At 41.9% G+C, this 19,386-nt stretch overlaps 1 protein-coding gene across 1 annotated transcript in view; it reads right to left on the reverse strand.

The window, feature by feature from the left end:
* LOC138795792 (putative serine protease K12H4.7) overlaps nucleotides 1-19,386 on the reverse strand; it is a 32,668-nt gene that overhangs the window by 1,035 nt on the left and 12,247 nt on the right. Inside the window, exons 5-8 of the mRNA XM_069975362.1 lie at nucleotides 17,967-18,081; nucleotides 13,373-13,574; nucleotides 6,272-6,362; nucleotides 1,354-1,562 (exon numbers count right to left, since the gene is read on the reverse strand). Of these exons, the coding sequence (XP_069831463.1) occupies nucleotides 1,354-1,562; nucleotides 6,272-6,362; nucleotides 13,373-13,574; nucleotides 17,967-18,081 (617 nt within the window). The remainder of the gene's footprint in view (nucleotides 1-1,353; nucleotides 1,563-6,271; nucleotides 6,363-13,372; nucleotides 13,575-17,966; nucleotides 18,082-19,386) is intronic.

The raw sequence follows: 19,386 nt of genomic DNA on the forward strand, positions 1-19,386 counted from the left end.
GGTGCTCTCACACACACTTTTTGTCTTGCATTTTTTAGGCAAAAGAAAAAAAAAGAAAAAAGACGGCACTGACACTTGCAGTTTTTTATGTTGTTGTTTTTCTTCACGCCTGGCATTTTTCTTGGGTTTTTGTGAATGATCTTTTTTGTGGTTTATGCGTTTTTGTGTACTGAACTTTTTCCCTCTGCCATCACATGACCTAGCTGCTGGACAATGAAAAGTGACAAAGACGACAGGGGGGGAAAAAAAAACAAAAAAACAAAAAACACACACACCATACGCACAGCAATGGCGTTCTTGAGACAACCAGAACAATTCCAAATCTATGGGAGTAAAAACGCCACCATTTGCTGAAAAATTGCCACACCCTCAGTGTTCTGCGTTTTGGAAAAACTGCCACAGAGCCTCAAAAAAGGTATATCATAAACTTCCATTGACTTCCAGCCAGGGCCGCTTCTGCCATGAGGCCGAATGAGTATTCCGCATCAGGTGGCAATAACTTAAATGCTAGCAACGGGGAAGATTAAATTTACCATAACAAAAATGACAGCAGCAGCAGCTTGCCACTATCACCCCCGTGCTGCCTACCACGCCCACCGATGTTCCTACGTCCTGCCTGGCTCGCTTCTTGAGGTCACCCGGAAGCTCTAATTACCCACCTCCAATCTGTGCTTTGGTAAGTGCCCGGGGTGGGCAGGGGTCAAGTCGGGGGGGAGGGTTGCTGATGTAAAAGGCCGGTGGGGGGTGAGTGGGCATGCGAGATTTCGCAATGGGGTTTGCCTCAGGCGGCAGAAAACCTAAAATCATCCCTGCATCTAGCTAACATCTGGCCACTGGCATTTTGGGGGAAAAGAAAAAAAAAAAAAACGTCATGTTATTATTGGCGTTTTTCCGGGATTTTAAGGCAGTGTTTAGCAAGCCTCAAGTGTCCCCAAATAGGCAGATCACAGCAGATCCACATCTGGGACCTACACAGTTTTATTTTGTGAGAGAGCTGGGCAACATTTCAGTTTCCCTACAGTGCCTTCACGAAGTTAAATTAAGCATTCGGGGGGCACAGTGTAAATGAGTGGGCTAAACATGTACTGAGTCAGAGACACTTGTCATAGCCAGTTTTTCTTTTCTTTTTTAGCTTATAGATGAAGTTATCTCAGATACCCTGGTTTGGCTTTACTACAGTACTATAGAATACTATAGTGTAGAGTTATCGACATGATTGAAGTTATTGACTGAGGCTCCTAGCAAGTTAAATGTAAACTTTCTAAATGGTCGCATAGGAAAAAGTGATTTATACAAGATTCCTCTTTCTACAAAAAAAAAGTGACTTAATAAATGAAAAACAATAAAAATTACCTTGCACTGGGAAGGCGATAAGATCACTGCTAAGATTGGTCTTAATCCCCAGTGCATTCCACGGATCAATCAAGCCATTTGGAAAAATTATTCTACTGCTTTGGACATTGAGACCTCCATAATTTTCATTTGTTTGCCCAACTGCACCATCCACCATAGGTAAACCAAAGGCTTTCCCATAGACATCAGTACATTGCTGAACATGGTAACTGCAGAAAAAAACAAATACAATGTAATGTTTTAAGTACAAGCTTTGAAATGTATATGTTATGCTACATTACAATATGTACTGGAGCTTTGTCTCTCTATTAGTATTGAGCGAGTACTTGTGATAGGTATAACTGATGGCTGAACATTGGCTCAGCTGTTATTGAAGGTTTATGGCCACCTTTAACCAAGCACCACAAGGCTTTCAGTCGAGCCCTGAGCTTAATCAAACACCCCATTACTCTAATACATGGAACAATAATCTGCGTATTAGGCCTATTCAGCAGATTATTGCTCCATGTAATAAAGATAATGACCAGACGTAGAGCTGATCATCAGTTGTTCTTTGTCTTTCAACATCGCTACAGCTGATGACACTGTAAAGTAAAATAAAGTTATATTTAAATGGCCCCCACAGCCCCCTCTGACACTTCTGGCAGAGTATTTGAACTGACAGACCGCTTAGCCAATCACTGGCCGCAAGGCTGTCCTGTTTCAGCCAGTGATTGGCTGAGCAGGCGGTAAGTAGTAAGTGTCTGAGACAGCTACATTGAGCAGGAGATACAGGGAAAAAGCACCAGGACAACATGGGGGGGGGGGGGGGGGGAGGATTTGTAATTTTCTGTGTAAAAGAAAGGGCTGCACGATCAAGACGTGTAATAAGTTCAGTAAGCAAGCACCAATCTAGAAGATCAGTGTTCGCTTACACTAAGGGCCCTAAGGTTCTCAGTAAATGAAATGACCAGACCTGGAAAGAAACATTAAGTTATAAAATGTCAGCCATAAAACCAATGTGAACATACAGACAAAATTGTTCAATAATCTGACACTGTATTTAAAAATCAAGGAGATTTGCAGAGACAAAAATTTGAGGGACATATAGGGCTGTATTGTGTATCCCATGTAATTTCATTGAGTATTTCTGTTGTCAGTAGCAGGCACAGGGTATACAGAATAACATTCAAGGAGTCAGACATCCTTCGACTTGGGTCAGTAGATTGAAAAAAAAAAAAAGTGTGTCAGTTTGATTTTCTTCTCTGCAACACAAAGCCAGGGCAGTTTCTAGGTCAGTTTGGCAACAGGGCAAATCTTGATAAAAGTGCCCCCCCCCCCCCCCCCCCGTTATTAGCAAAATTCGGGTTATTAGGAAGAAGCAGTGTGTACTGCGGCATAGAGCAGTGCAGCGCTCCTACCAAATAATGTTCTACTGAATACAAAATCATTATACAGGGACTCACAGGTGACGTCTTCTTTAATCTGAGGTGTCACTTTCCCTTTTTCTCTCCATCCAGCCCAGACCACCATGATGAATTCTTGCAGCTACGATTCATCTCTTCAAAACCTACCAGACAAACATCTCAGGCACCGCATCCAGCAACTTCCTTCCCTTTTCCCCACCTACAAGGTCCCAAACTGTATGCTGGGAGAGCTGGGTAACCTCCACTACACTGACATACAGGATGCTGGGAGAGCTGTGTGACCTCCATTACACTGGTATACAGGATGTTTGGAAAACAGTGTGACCTCCACTACACTGACATACAGGATGCTGGGAAAGCTGTGTGACCTCCATTACACTGCCATACAGGATGCTGGGAATGCTGTGTGACCTCCATTATACTGACATAAAGGATGCTGGGAAAGCTGTGTGACCTCCATTACACTGCCATACAGGATGATGTGAAAACTGTGTGACCTCCACTACACTGACATACAGGATGCTGGGAAAGCTGTGTGACCTCCATTACACTGCCATACAGGATGCTGGGAGAGCTGGGTGACCTCCATAACACTGACATACAGAGAGCTGGGAGAGCTGGGTGACCTCCGCTACACTGACATACAGGATGCTGGGAGAGCTGGGTGACCTGTAAACTTTGGTGCCGGGGCTTATCGGGACATATCTGGGTCTCCCTCTGTGCAGGATTCCCCCTACCCCCTCCTCATTATCCCCTACCAGATACTCACCTCTCGCCCTGATGCCCCCAGCTCCTTTTCTGGTCCCTCCAGCCTTCTATGGCTTCCGGTACAGGCAGCCACCTGTCATACAGTGGCTGCCTGCCCAGGAAGCCCCCGAGTCTCTGCCCCAGCGTGTTTCCTTTAGCTGTGCATGGGTACGCACAGCTAAAGGTCGCTCTGGCCAGGGGACCTGGAACTTACATTCCAGATCCCTGGGCAAGCCCTGAGGATACAGGGGGTGTGGGCCGGGTACTGTTGAGAGCAGACGGGTGCCCCTAGCTGTGGGCGCCCCGTGCGGTGGTCCAGCTCCCCCGGCCCTAGAAACGGCCCTGCACAAAGCACCTGTATGCTTTTTGTAGTAGTCATGACTGCAAAGCTTAAAGTGTCACTGTCGTGAATTTTTTTTTTGCAGAAATCAATAGTCCAGGCGATTTTAAGAAACTTTGTAATTGGGTTTATTATCCGAAAAATGCATTTTTATCATGAAAAAGCAGTTTGAAGCTCTCCCCCCTGTCTTCATTGTTCTCCTATGGAGAGAGCTAAAGAAAAGACCAAAACAGGACAAAGAGTTAATCTACAAATCCCTCACGGGATATCTCCTGTGACAGTCACCAGTGACCTGTCTGAGCTCAGATTACAGCTGTCACCCAGCTCCATGCCTGTAATCCTCTGTTATCTGCTTTCTGCTGCCGGCTAACTCCCTCCTTCCTCCTCCCCCCTCCCCTCTCCCTAGAACAGACAGGGTACGACTCCTGCAACAAGTCACAATTTTCAGATTTTTCAGAGTGGATGAAAAAGAGGAAGGAGGGGGGGACCTGGGAAAAGGCTTTTTACATGCAGATAATGGCAGATTTGGCTAATAAACCCAATTACAAAGTTTCTTAAAATCGCTTGGACTATTGATTTCTGCAAAAAAAAAAAAAATACGACAGTGACTCTTTAAAGGAGAAGTCCGGCAAAAAATTTTATTAAATTATTGTATTGCCCCCCAAAAGTTATACAAATGACCAATTTACACTTATTACGGGAAATAATCAACCCATGTAAAAGTGACAGCGAACAGCCAAGGAGTGGGAGAACGCCCGCTTGTTTGCCGACTGCATCTTTTCAACAGCCCTAAAAATGGTTTACCGCCCGCACATCTCCCTGTGTAAATGCAGGGCAATTTTTAGCACCATGTGAGATGAGCGACCAACCAACTCAGTAAAGTTCCTGTACATGCACCTGGTTTGTGGGCAGAGGGGCGGCTGCCAACCTATGTGCCCTTCTTTGTCCCTGTCAAATCCACCTATGCACTTTAGCATAATCAGGTTCAGGATCTGTATCTGAGCAGCGAAAGCATCACACACAGGTCCTGAACCTGATATCGGGTTGGAAACAGGGAACTGTGTTTGCTGGGCTTGCTGGTCTGGCTCCTATCGGTTCTTCAGAGTACAGAGCAGAGTGCTGGTTTCCCCCTCCCCTTACTGACAACACTGCTGCGGTCCTCCTCTCCCTTCTCGCTGGTGCTGGTTCCTGTGGCTGTGGTCTGGTGAGTATTCATGATGGTGCTGAGCGATGGGGTCAGGGAGGTCACAGGGAAAATTACTGCACAGGAAACACAGGAAAGAGCAGATTCCCTCCTCTGCAGCTCCCATAAGCCATGTTAAAAGTGAATAGAGCCATCATTATAGTACTTGAAAAGCACTATATTGTAATCCGTATTCTTCTTCCAGCTATTTTTCTGCGCGTAATACAGCCCGAACCGCTTTACGCACAGACTCCGTTCAAACTGCGTTTCGAAGCCCTCGGCAGTGTGAGGTGTGCTATCTATTTTTCGTTTGTCGTTTTTATTTATGTTTAAAGACCCCAAATTTCCCATAGAAAATAATGGCCCGTTGCAAAAATTGGCCACACTCTAACCGCTAACAGCCAATCACAGCACATATGCAAATAGCTGAGATATAGCAGCCAATAGGAACTCTAAGGTCTCGTCAGGCATGTATCACAACATCCACAGTCACATGTCCACTATTGGCCAATAGAAGATGTAATATATGGAAGGTCCTTAACAATTTTGTCTCACTGACATGAGTAAGATTGTCTTGGTAACCGAGCAATGATCTTTACCATTATAAGTACCCAGATCGCTCTTAAAGGGACCCAGCTCGCCCTTAAAGGAACGCAAGTCGCTCTTAAAGGGATGGGAGCCATGTCGCTCTTAAGGGATGGGACCCAAGTCGCTCTTAAAAGGGTCCCATGTAGCTCTTAAAGGGATCCAAGTCGCTCTTAAACGGACGGGACGCATGTTGCTCTTAAAGGGACTTAAGTCACTCCAAAAGGTATGAGACCCATGTCGCTAGAGATACCTGGGTACCTTTAAGAGCGACCCGGGTCCCTTTAAGAGCGACCCGGGTCCCTTTAAGAGCGAAATATGACCCTTTAAGAGCAAAATGGGTCCCTTTAAGAGCGAAATAGGTCCTTTTAAGAGCAACCTGGGTCCCTTTAAGAGCGACTTGGGTCTCTAGTCTGTAGATATTGAGCTTTTTTTCCTTGGTAAGGAGCATTCAAGATTTCTGCAGAAATGTTTTTTTACACACATGTATGGAAAATAAAGTTGGCTACACTACCAAATCATGCCCATTTTATAACAGTGTATTCATTGACCCATTCATGTCTCTAAATCAGGCCCTGAGCAAGTTGTTATCTTAAGTGCTTTGCAAAGAACAATACATATTTTTTATTTATATTATAAACCACAATAAAACATTACCTTAAAGGAAAACCAGAAAATGGTTGAGAAACGGAATCTGAAGACTGAAAATATCCAAATTCTGTGCATGTCTGGTACATCCATTGTCTACCTAAAAAAGACAAAGATTTGAATATATTGTGATAGGAATATACTAACTGGGGGGACATATGCAGTGGTGTAAAAATCAGATGCATGGGAACTTTTCTCCATAGTGTATTTTTGGCAGCTAATACTTCCTTTTAGCCCAACTGAAATAACATTGGTAATGACAACCACATGGCGGTTCACATATATTGTAGTAAGATAAAACTGTGCATTCAATTTTCAGCTGTGTGCTACTACATCCATCTAAATCTACAGAGGGATATAACTTGTAATTTTCGATTCCTATGAGAGGATTCCTTAAGAGGAAAGTAGGTCATGGACCCAAGGCTGCAGCTCACCGAGATGGTGCCACCTAACAGTCAATAGCATGTGAAATGAGCAAAGGCAAAAGTTAAAGGACAGCTTGAAGAAAATAGTCAAAAGGTTGGCATGGCCCATTGAAACAAAGTAATATGCAGACGCTACATTTTTCCACTTAATTGTATAGCTTAAAAGGGGTATTCTTATCTCAACAAATAAGAGTTATACTTCTAGGACTCGCCAAGTTAAATATTTTTGCGAATACTTTCATTTAGAATAGTTGCCTCCTTCTCCCGATATGCTGTTCTTTCCCTCCAATAGCTGATAGCTCATTGTCCAGGGGTGGAACTCAAAAACATCCGCATCCTGCCATATGCGGCAACCATATGAAGGGGTATGGGGGAAAAAAAAAACACGGCAGAGTGGTGCTGTGCCCCGAAAAATACACCTTTCACCCATCTAGCCAGACCTCGTATCCTACCGGTATTACTGTACCTCCTTCTCTGCCTCTCAGATCTCACTACTGTCTGATGTTTATTATTCATTTTTATTTGGTGTGCCTTGGAAGTGGGGTGGTCTTATACGGCGAGTATAGCCCAAACTCTATATTTTACTGGAAAAGTTGGGGGTTGTCTTATATGCCAGAAAATACTGGGGTTTGGGGGTCTCTCAACTGGACAAGACCATAATACAATTCTTTTATTGGCTATACATAAAACACTACAACCCCCAACATGACCATAATGAGCCTGCTCCATAGGACCCTAACGCATTACAGACATGTATGTACATAGGAAAACAGGAAGAAGGTCTAGGTTCAGAACAACCTGGCTACCTTCTTGCCAAAACAGTTTCACACCTGCTGCAGGTGGAGTCCTATTAATTTCAATGGAGCCGGCTGCAATAGCAACTATAACCCAATAGACAGGGAGTAGAGCTGCTTCTGGGAGAAGGCTGTGTTCACACAATGCCTATATCTGTTGAATTTTTGGGCTATGTTAACACTACAAAAAAGTACGGCCGTTGTTGCCATTGCCTACATTTCTATGTGATCCCGGCCGGAGTGTATACACATTATATACGCTCCGGTCGGGATCCCGTGCGGCGCCGCAAATAACTGACATGTCAGTTTTCTGCGGCCACAATTCAATGAATTGCAGCCGTAGGAAACCCTGTTAGTTCACACAATGAAGCAAGCGGCTCCGGACGCTTGCTTCATAGTATGCTTTGGGAGGTTCTGATGCGGGCGTGCGCTGATGCGCTCGCATCAGAACCCTGCGTCCGGCCGGGATGGCCGGTCTCATACGTAGTGTGAACATAGCCTTAACGTGCATTTTGATGAACATTGATTTTCATTGAGAGACTTAGGAGTTCACCAACCAAACTGCATCATAAACGCACAGTGTGAACCCAGCCGAAAGGGTGCCAAGTCTAATCATGCAGCGCGGGGAGTCAAGCGCTGAGTGTTTGGGTTCGGATAACGTTACCCAAACCCATCTCTGTCCATGTCTTGACAGAGCTGGCAGCAGAGATCACTGTGTCACACTGGAAAGAATACACCACTTCCTGCAGGACATACAGCCGCTGAAAAGTACTGGAAAACTGTAGATTTTTTTAGTAAATTACAAATTTTTGGCACCAGTTGATTTGAAAGAATTTTTTTGTTGGAGTACCCCTTTAATACTGTGGACTATTTTACTTTTAAACAACTAGGCAACCCCTTTTGTCCAGTCAGTGCAGTTTCTCCAGTAATGAACTAATCGGGTGATCACCAATTTTTTATGAAAGCCTGGGAAATGTAGTTTTACATGCCACCCACACTGCTTGTCTATACTCTGGAGCATTTCAAGGAAGAAATACCCTCCTTCTTTATTATTTTCAGCAGCTTTATTTATATTATTTGTCAGCCCATTAACATACAATCACATCAGATTGTCAGCCGACTCCTTCATGTTATCAAATCTGCCGTATACACCAGTGGATTCTAAACTGAGTGTCAGGAAATGCTGGGAATTGTAGTGTATAGAAATGTCTGAACTACAGGTGTCCCTCCAAAAATTTGGGAGGTATGGAGGGAGGGAGGGTTGACTGCAAAGCATTATGGGGAAGCTTGATCTCATGTGTCAGCTTTACAGCAATGGAGCAGCTTTATCAATTTACTACGGATTGATTTGCCCATAGCAACCAATCACAGCTCACCTTTCATATATTAACAAGCTCTTATGAAATTAAAGCTGAGCTTTGATTGGTTGTTATGGGCAGGTTAGACTGTCTAAATTGTGCATGGCAACCAATCACAGTTCAGCTTTTATTTTACCAGAGTAATATGAGAAAGGAAAGCTGAGCTTGTGATTGGTTGCTATGGGCCACATCAAACATATATTCAAGCTGTTTGCTTGGTCACAAGTGTGTTTAGTGACCTCTGCAGTAAAGCACATCGCCAGTCATTAATGGGTTAATGCTTCAGATGTGATTACCTGCAGTAACCATGGCAACCGTGCACTGTGATGACAAGCTCTTATGTCATCAAGAAGGTTCCATAAAGCAATGCACCGCACCCTGATCAGTGCCATCTTGGATGCGCCAGAGGACCTTGAGCTTGACTAATTTACTGCCCCCTACCCTTGATGAAATTTGGAGGTTCTAGCCGGGGAAAAAGGGTGGTCTGCTTTAGATTACCCCTTCATTGAGTCTCCACCTTCTCAAGAAGTGGACCTGGATCTGTGAAGGAGAAGAGATACAGCCGCCTAGCCATCAATAAGGTGACAGATATTGCAGCCTCATCTCTCTCACATCCAGTTTATTATACTTCTAGTATGGTATTACCCTCTAAGCCCAGGGGAGGGGCAGCTCTCCAGCCATGGCTCCCTCGAGGTTTCCCCCACAGGGGGTTTTCCTCACCTGAGTGCTGGAGGGTGACTCTTCATGAGTCGGGGGTCTGCCATTTTCAGTGTCATGTAATTTTAAATAAAATTGGCACCTTTTGACAACTGATTACAAGGTGCTGTGTCTTTATTTTGCGTTCTTTGGTGTAACTTATTATGCTTGTGAGTTGAGAGTCCATTACATATTGCAGAGTCATAAAGCTGGACATCTGCCTGCTACACAGATCTATCACCTGCACAATGAGAGCAAGTAGGACACTCAAATTTTGAAGAAAAAAAACATGCATCGAAAGGTTTGTACCTACATCTGCAAGGTTTGTCAAATCATACCATATCATAACTACATGGACACCACCATAAATATACATCATATACTGTATACACAACCCAGTGGCTCTTGTGTGAGTGGGCAGCATCAGGGGCAAGGCAAAGTATTGCTCCCCCACACACATACTGTACATCCAGGTGTGGCCTAGGTAGCTGCCTATCCCTCCCAAATCCACAGAATATCAAGTGGATAGGTAGGCCTCCAATGTTTCCGAGAATGTGGGAATGTTCTCATGTACTATATGGCTGGACTGGTGTTTTTCAGAAATATGTCATATGGCATTTTGGAGAGTCAAAAACGCTGCGACCAGATGTTTGCTGATATTATTGTCATGTCTATATAAAAATTAGTGATTTTTTTTTCCCCCAGTTCATCAACAGAAAACCTGGAATCACATGATAAAGAATCACATGACTTGAACTGAAAAAAAAAAACTAAGTGGCTAAAACACCAATAGTTTTAGACTAAAATAAGAAAATGGCTGAAAAAGTGCCAGGAAAAAAAACACCAAAAAGTAGGAAGTGTCAGAAAGTTATCAAGATATGTATTTCACTTCTAGCAGTAGAGGTTTTCTATGGGGATTTGCTACTGCTCTGGACAGTTCCTGTCATAAATAGAGGTGGCAGAAGAAAGCACTGTTGTCAGCCTGGAAAGAATACACCTCTTTCTGCAGGACATACATCAGATGATAAGTACCATCTGCTCTATGTGCTGCTGCTGGCAGTTGGGACACAGGAGGAGGGGAGGGAGAAGGACTGCAGCCTGCTCAGTGTGGCCTTGGAGCAGCAGATCTGACAGCATGTGAGCTGTACCTGGTGATTTCCTGTACCAGAGGTAAGTCTGTGAACATGAAGTATGTATGTGAGTATGTATGTACAGTGCACGTGTGTATTATCTATGAATATATGTAATTTGCATTTGTTTATGTACATGATGTGTGTATGTGCTATCTATGCATATAGGTAATGTGCATTTCCTTATAATCTGTGTATGATGTGTGCACATATTGTGCATATTTTTATGTAATATGTATGTACACGTTATATTCACTTATTTGTAACTCCCCCTCCGATACCTAAACCTGCTGGGGACTCAGCTTCCAACCCTCAATTAAGCAAGAAGAAAACTCTGACTCTTTATACCAGAAAATAAAAGCATTTTCTATGTTATGAAAGCAGAGAAAAAATATATGTAAGGTACCATGTGTCTTCTATCAGCATCTAACAGTGTCAGCAGTTTGGAACATGAATTACAGCTTAAAGATTCCGTAAAGGAAAAGTCTTGTGAAACTAACAAATGATAGGCAGGCAAGGGGGTGCGAGAAGATAATAAGAAAGTATACTTACCAGTCCCTCTGTGCACCTGTAGCGCTGCTCTCGGGTCTCTCTCACAGCCGCCATAAGCAATTGTTGCTCAGGTTCGGTTTTCGTCTGCAGCTGCAATGTCACGGAGCGGCTGATGGATTGCCCACTCAGCCAGTCAGTGACTGCAGCGGTATTTCGTCCCATTCACTGATTGGGTAAGTGGGCGATCCATTGGCCAAGTATGTGACGTTGCAGTTGGAGGAGCTGCTGGAGGCTGGCGTTTGTCAGATATAATTACAGGAGTACTATGGGGGCACAGGGACTGGTAAGTATACTTTCTTTATTATGTTCCTGCACCCCCCTGCCTGCCTGAGATTTGTTAGTTTCATGGGACTTCACCTTTCAAGAAAATTAAGTGGCACGTTATGCTGTTTGCATAGAGTGACTGGCAAGTTACTAGCAGTGAGCCAGCATCGCTGGTCACATACACAGCTCTGTGCTAAAGTAATGCAAAAGGTTTTGGCGCTGGTTATATCTGGTAGATGTAGGGTGGGTCCCTAGTGTTAAATTCCCTGGTGGCCCCATTCTACAGATCTGTGAGACTAGATACCTATGAACAGAGAAAAAAAAAAAAAAGACAGCAAAAAAAACTTTCATAGACTATAGTATCATTTACTCTTAAGGATTTTGCCAATTTCTGTATTTCTTTAAAGGGGAAAAAGAAAATGAAAAAGAAAAAAACAGGCTCAGATTGCAGTACAGAGAAGAAGGAAACCTTCAAGGGAAAATGGTCTCATTGCCCCCTGCTGAAATCCAATCCTATTAGTGGAAAGAAATACAGAAGGAGACCTAGACCCCCAGATACAGCTGTGTAAATGAGCCCTTGTGCTGCTAATCCTCATTGGCTGAGGACGCGGATGTTCAGAACTGTGTGTACATGCTCCTCGGGCAATCCCAAGCTGAACAATTGTATTATTGTTGCATGTGTTTAGATTTATGTTCTTGTTTTGATAAGTTAATCTTTCTTTTATCGTCATGCATCCCTGCTTACTGGCACATGCACTTCACTTTCTGGAAGAAGGCAAATGTTATAATAAGGAAAGTAACATTGTACATAGAATAACAACACAACATAACAGAGTTTCATGTATGTAACTGTAACAACATTTATAGCATCTAGAAATGAAGGGGAAAAAATATATAGCATTTTTAGTTTTCAGGTGCGTCTTGCACATTTTTTTCTATTATTTCGACACATTGAGCAAGCATTTGTATTGTTTTTTGCAATGCTCCTCATTTTTAGTTTGGGGGCTAAAAAGGGTAAGGTTATAAGGGTTATCTAGGATTAGAGAACCACAGCTACTTTCTTGCAAAAACAGCGCCACACCAGCCCTTAGGTTGTATGTAGTATTACAGTTCAGTTCCATTTAATTCACTGGAACTGAGCTGCAAAACCCACACCCATACAGAGGACAAGAGTGGTGCTGTTTCTGGAATCTGTGCCAGTTTTTACTGTCAGGAAATCCTGATCCTGAGGCTTCAGGAAACCAACAGTATTTCCTTACAGTAATCAGGATTTATGGTAAGGAGGGCTTTCAGGATTTACTGATCAGCAAAAAAAAAAAAAAAAATGTATTATAGCGTCTGTTTTCCAGATGCTCCCATGGTCTTCTATGGATGCATATGTGATAGACTTATGGACGGAAGTAAGACAGGTTCTATCATTTTCAGACCTATTTTACATAAAGGAAAATCCGGCCAAATGTGCCCAATGAAGCCCTATGGGTCAGGAAATCTATCTGGATTTCTTGATAAGAAATCCAGATATATTTTCCTAAAGTGTGAAGGGGGCCTAAACCCGGATAACAGCCTCAAGTGTTATGGCTTTCTAGATTATTGTACACAACATAAATAAATGCATAAATGAAAGTGGCATAAGGAGAAAAAAGGATGAAAAAGTTACAAATGATACATTCTCTGAGGTTTTTTCAGCTTTTTTTTCACTGTGCTAGCAGTATCTTCTAATAGTAATGAGCTTATTTATAAGAATGAATGTAAAGATATGGTCAATGGGGAAGACAGTGAGATACAATGTTCCGTATCTTCCTCAGCTTCCCAAGGACTTGCAGAAATTGACACTGCAAAATACTAGTTGCTAGTTTACCAAAAAGATAGAGTAAGCTGTTCTACTTGTTACCTCCTGATGAAGCCGACCCGTCCCAACGGACATCACTCATGTCTTGTAGAAATTGCTGGTAACTTGCTTCAATGCACTTTTCCCCTTTGGCTTTCATAATGCTCCGGATAAGTTCAGCATATCTGTCATACGGAGAGCCAATTGATTCATTGGACATAATGTCACACACCATCTGGATAGTGATATTTCCGCCTTTCACACCCTTCAAAATGAAAACAAAATAAGAAGATCATAGTATACTATGAGCCCTTGGTTGTCAGGGCAAGCTGGGAATTGTAGTTAGTCAAAAGCTGAAAAGATAAATTGAAATTCTCTGTACAGTGGTACCTCGGTTCTCAAACTGCTCGGAACTCAAACGGTATTTTTAAGAAAAGTTGGCTTAAACACTTTTCCGGCACCCAGTCTTGAAGTACAGTAATACCACAGTATTAGCATGAAAATTTACCTGGAAGTAACGTTCAGTATTCAAATTTTGCTCTGAAAGTATTTGTGAGTGTGGATGGTGGGTTGTACCTGGTGAGTTTAGCACTGGTGAGGCTTCACATACAGTACAGTGCTGTATAAGACTGCTGGAGTGCATATAGAGTGCAGTAGTAGTACAGCCAGTGCACCACCACCTCCCATCCTGTACAGTACAGTAGTAGTACAGTCAGTGCACCACCACCTCCCATCCTGTACAGTACTGTATAAGACTACTGGAGTGCATATACAGTACAGTAGTAGTATAGTCAGTGCACCACCATCTCCCATCTGTTACAGTGCTTGGATGGGGGGGGGGGGACGCTATACAGTAAAGAGTGAGTGAGGAGTTAGTGACTACTGTAGTATTATTGCTGGTTTATATATATATCTATCTATCACCGGAGGTGTAATTTAATGGTAACTGAAAAATATCATGGTCAGATATAAAAGCCAACTTATAAAATTATTAAAACGTTTCCTTTTTGTTCACCCCATAGACCCCTTATCATATGGTTCTCTTACAGACAGATGTGATCATGCCAAATAATGAAAAATAAAAATGTATTTAAAATAAGATCTAAGAAGATTTCTTGTTATAAAATATTTGGCTGGAATATTGTAAAGTTAAGAGAAGATCTTTTCTGAGGTTAAACGCTTTAATCTTCCACCCATGCAGATTTTAAGAGGCTGCACATCATTGTACACACCATTCCTTCCAAAACAAACAATAACAGAACAGATTTGGCTTCTTCCTCTCTCGAACATGGGAAAACATTTTCATTTTATGCTGGGATACACAGTTGGAAGGAGTAGGAAACCACAATGTTCAGTCTGGAAATGAGTATTACGAGCTAACATCAAACATCTGATCAATTTAAATGTCAGAAGAGGAGGATAGAGAGATATCCAAGAGTTTAGGAAACTTCACGCTCTTAAATGTTGCAACAACAGGATCAACAATTTGCAATACAAGGAAGTCACGTAGCTAGAAAACTAAAATCTAATTAAGCCATTAGCTTTATTGAATGCATATGGAGAGCAGTGATCACTATTTTTTTAGACTGGTTTAACGTTAATTCATACTGGATAACAAAAAATACTATATATTCGCTATTTTTGTTAGTTCATTTTTGTTAGGCCACACCATGTTTTGCCTTCACCTTGCACAGATACGCTGGCATTAGAGATAAGCTAACCGGGTTCGGGTTTAAGTCAAACCCGAACGTTCGGTATTTGATTAGCGGTGGCTGCTGAACTTGGATAAAGCTCTAAGGTTGTTTTGAAAACATGGATACAGCCAATATCTATATCCATGTTTTCCACATAGCCTTAGGGCTTTATCCAACTTCAGCAGCCACCGCTAATCAAATGCCGAAAGTTCGGGTTCAGATCGACTCGAGCATGCTCCAGGTTCGCTCATCTCTAGTTGGCATACTGTCAACATGGTAGGCCAACGTATTTATGGCTTGAAGCTTAGCAAACCATGCTATAGCATTGTATACAGGTATATATTCATGTTTGGGCCATAAATGGCTCAGGGGCCAGTGCTGGTTTGTGCTATCACAGCATCCCATCTTGACAGGATGGTAACTTATCCATGCAACATAAAGGCAAATCATGGTATGGAAGAGTTACTGGGTTGTCTTCTACTATTAGCCCTGTGCTACATGATTGTCTCCTTAAACTTCAGAATATGGCCACATAGTTAACATACCAGCCACTTCTCCAGCTTGGGAGTGCTGGGAAAACTGGACCGAATCCTGGGAAATTGGGAAAAGTTTCCCAGGATTGGATCCAGCTTTTTCCGACATCCTGGGAGGAGTGGCAGGGAGCAGAGCAGCACTGAAAGGCTGGCGGCTTCATGAGTGGACCGCAGATCAAACAAAGCACTTCGCTTTGTTTAGATGAGTGATTGGCTCATCTCCAGTTATATGTCAAGGGTTTCCATTTTCTAATACCAGGGATATTACTCCTGGGAAAATGTGGGAAGCCACAATGAAATTTTTCATTAAGAATTTTCTCAAGAACAAGCCCTATGAATGAAATGATTCCTATTAAAAAGACATTAAAAAAGGTCATCTCAAGCCACAAGGGACACTCATGTAGGACACATGTACTTGGTCCAAAGAAATAAAATGTTTAAAATGTCTTTATGTCATTGTTTCTTTATGACTCACATATAGACCCATACTTTTAGCTGGGACCTCTGTCTTTTTTTTAGGTTCACTTTTAATGCCCATAATAAAGCTTTGTACGTCCCCTGTAAAAGCCATATGGCCAAATACCATGAAACCTCACAGCAAAAACTGTTCATTTGTGAAGGACTTCAGCTTAATATCTGACTAAATATTTAAGTCTAGCTTTTACTTGGCTACCTGCCTTACTTTAAGGTCAGAACAGACGCAAGCCGTTTTCCTTTTTCTATGTTCTTGTGTTCTTTTAAGAAACAAAAGGATTGAGTAAAGAAAACATATTTTTGGCATACTCTTCTCCATTCAGAGTCCTTCCAAAAACTGAAAGTGTAATTAGACTTCCTAAACAGAATAAATCCTAGTGAAAGCCATCAGAAGGATTAAATTAACTTAATGAAACTGGTTACGATTATTTCTTGGCCTTCTTCATGGTACTACGCCCTGAAATATCATCCACAGTATAAACACATATAGTATGAACAAATGTATCAGAGGAGAGTGAAAGGAGGAGTGCAGACAGGAGAAGAAGGGTGGCGTGTAAATTAATGGCACTAAATTGTGCCATTTATTCATGGCAATGGTAGTACTATAACGGAAACCACCTATCAAGAAATATTTACTAGGTATTATTTTGAACTGAAAGTTTTTACTGTTCTTTTGCTTACTAAACACAAAATTAAGAAACTTTCCACATAGTCGTCATTTAAACTTTTCTACCATTCTGCTGCTGCAGAGTGTGTGTAACAGCTTTACTTAGCTGGCTGTGCTGCAGCTTCTGACACATGACATATAGTACAATAGACCTGCCACAGTCTGTTCTCTCCCCCTCCCCCATGCTTGTTTTTTTATACAACCTGGCAGGAATGCCATGGTGTACTTTTTATTGTGTTTTGACATACTTGTGATACACAGAGCCTGTTGTAAACGTTTTCTTAGCTATAAGCTTGAACATAACACACAGGCTGTAGACCATGTAGAAGGCACTTACAAAGCTGTTTAAAAGGGAAGAGGAGAACACCACTGAAAGACTGCAGGATGTAGGAGTAAAATCACACAAGGTACAGTAAAACCCTAGAGATGGATGCAGGTGGGTACAGAGGCGGTAAAATAAGAGGATAGACCTGCCTGGTCTTTTGCTGTTCTAGGGAATGCCCACTGTGAGCTATGTTTACATATTAAAGGGGTTGTTCACCAATTTTTTTTTTCTTTCAAATCAACTGGTGCCATAAAGTGCCAGAGATTTGTAATTCACTTCTATTAAAAAAATCTTAAGTCTTCCAGTACTTATCAGCTGCTGTGTGTACTGCAGGAAGTGGTGTTTTCTTTTCTGTCTGACACAGTGCTCTCTGTTGCCTCTTCTGTCCAAGTCAGGAACTGTCCAGAGCAGCAGCAAATCCCCATAAAAAACCTCTCCTGCTCTCCAGACTGGAAATAATACAACTTCCTGTTGGGCATACAGCAGTAGATAAGTACTGGAAGGCTTGAGATTTTTTTAATAGAAGTAAATTACAAATCTCTGGCACTTTATGGCAGCAGTTGATTTGAAAGGAAAACATTTTTTGGTGTACATCTCAGATCTCAGTGCTAGAAAGAACTCCGGAGATAAAGAGATATGCCCAGAATCTTGATGAGAAGCCTTATCTAGCCATCTGCTTACTTTTACCCCATTTTCCTCATGACAGGACCTCTTCATTTTCATTCAGGAAACAAAAAAAAAATACATTTTTGTGCAAATCCTAGCTTTTGAAGTAAAATTTTCATAATAAGTAAAACTGATCTACTGTTGTCCTTTAACACACAAAAGCCAATACCGCTTTAACATGAAGAGACACAATTGACTTTGAACAGATCCACACGTCCTGATCTGTTATTCTGTAAATGTCAACAGTAGGTTCATACTAATATATTCAGGGAACAGAGGATGCTGGGAACAAACTTACCTCAAACTCTCGGTTGTCATTGTTATATTGAACTACATCCATTATATACTCAGCAATAGTGTCAAGGAGGAAGGCTCTGTCCAATTGTGAACTTATAACCAGGACTTCACATAGACTTAAATAATAATAGTTATAAAAAAAAAAAAAAGAAGAAGAAATTAGAATCATTGGAAGGTTTTTGCAGCACCACAGAGTATTGAAGTACTAAATGTATCTATACACGTTTAAAGTAATGCCACAAGCTACTTAAAGGTGTTTTCCCATCTGGAGCAGTTATTCCCTATCCATGGGATAGTGTATAACTATGATTGGGGGGGTTCAACCATTGAGGCTTCCCCATGATCTCAAGAACAGGGAACCAAAAATCGCAGGGAACCTTCAGCCTTGGAGTTATGAAGTGGATTTTATGGCAAATCCATTATAAATCTGCCATAGGCAAATCTGACACAAATAAACAGTCAGCTGTTTATACCTACAATAACGGACTTGGTTAATGACAATCCATTTTGTGTCACTGTAACCCAGCCATTGTCATTTCTCAAAATCTCATCATTGAAGGAGTTCCATTAGGACATTTCATGAGTAGCTGCGCTCTTTGGAGAGCAGTAAGAAGGATGTTTACCCTGGCATTTCATTATACCTATGAAGGGGTCAGATTGACCTGGAAACACATTGCATGCATTTGTAATAAAGGGTTGTATTATATTCTATGCAGCTCTGTTTTGATTGCAACCTAGCTTCTCCGCCTGAAACCTGCCAAGAGCAGAAGAGAAAGAGCGGTTTATTGTAACTTCCAGATTTGAGGACATAGGTGTGGCAGTAACTAGGGCAGTTTGCCAAATAACCGTGGCACCTTTGAGCCTTGTGCATCCGATTGCACAAAGTTATTTGGTGAACACAAATGGTTATAATGTTATATCCTAGGGTCCCATACACTATAGACCACTCTTGGGATTATTTCTTATAGAATCACTGGAATGGACCACCCACTGGACCTCCTATGCCGGGAAAGATTAGGGATTCAGATGAATAAAATTCAAGTTCTGATGATTTTTTTCTCTCAAACAATATATATCAGGCTTGATGCACACACAGTATATTTCAGTCAGTATTTGATCAGTATTTTGCAACCTCAACCAGGAGTGGATTTAAAACAGCCGCCATATAACAGTAAGTAACTGCCATTATTTCAATATAACAGCCATTGTTTTCAAATAACAGCAAATATTTGCCATTAAATGGCGGCCATCCACTCAATTTTACCATTGTGTGATCAGATCCTTTCTGTGTTTTCAATCCACTCCTGGTTTTGGCTGCAATATAAGGACCACAATACTAAATGAAATATACTGTGTGTGAACCCAGCATCAATCTGTTCAGCTTCTCCTATTATATATCCTGCCACACACAGGTAAGACTG

This window comes from Dendropsophus ebraccatus, chromosome 6 (genome assembly GCF_027789765.1).
Source record: "Dendropsophus ebraccatus isolate aDenEbr1 chromosome 6, aDenEbr1.pat, whole genome shotgun sequence".
In the NCBI taxonomy this organism is placed as follows: Eukaryota; Metazoa; Chordata; class Amphibia; order Anura; family Hylidae; genus Dendropsophus; species Dendropsophus ebraccatus.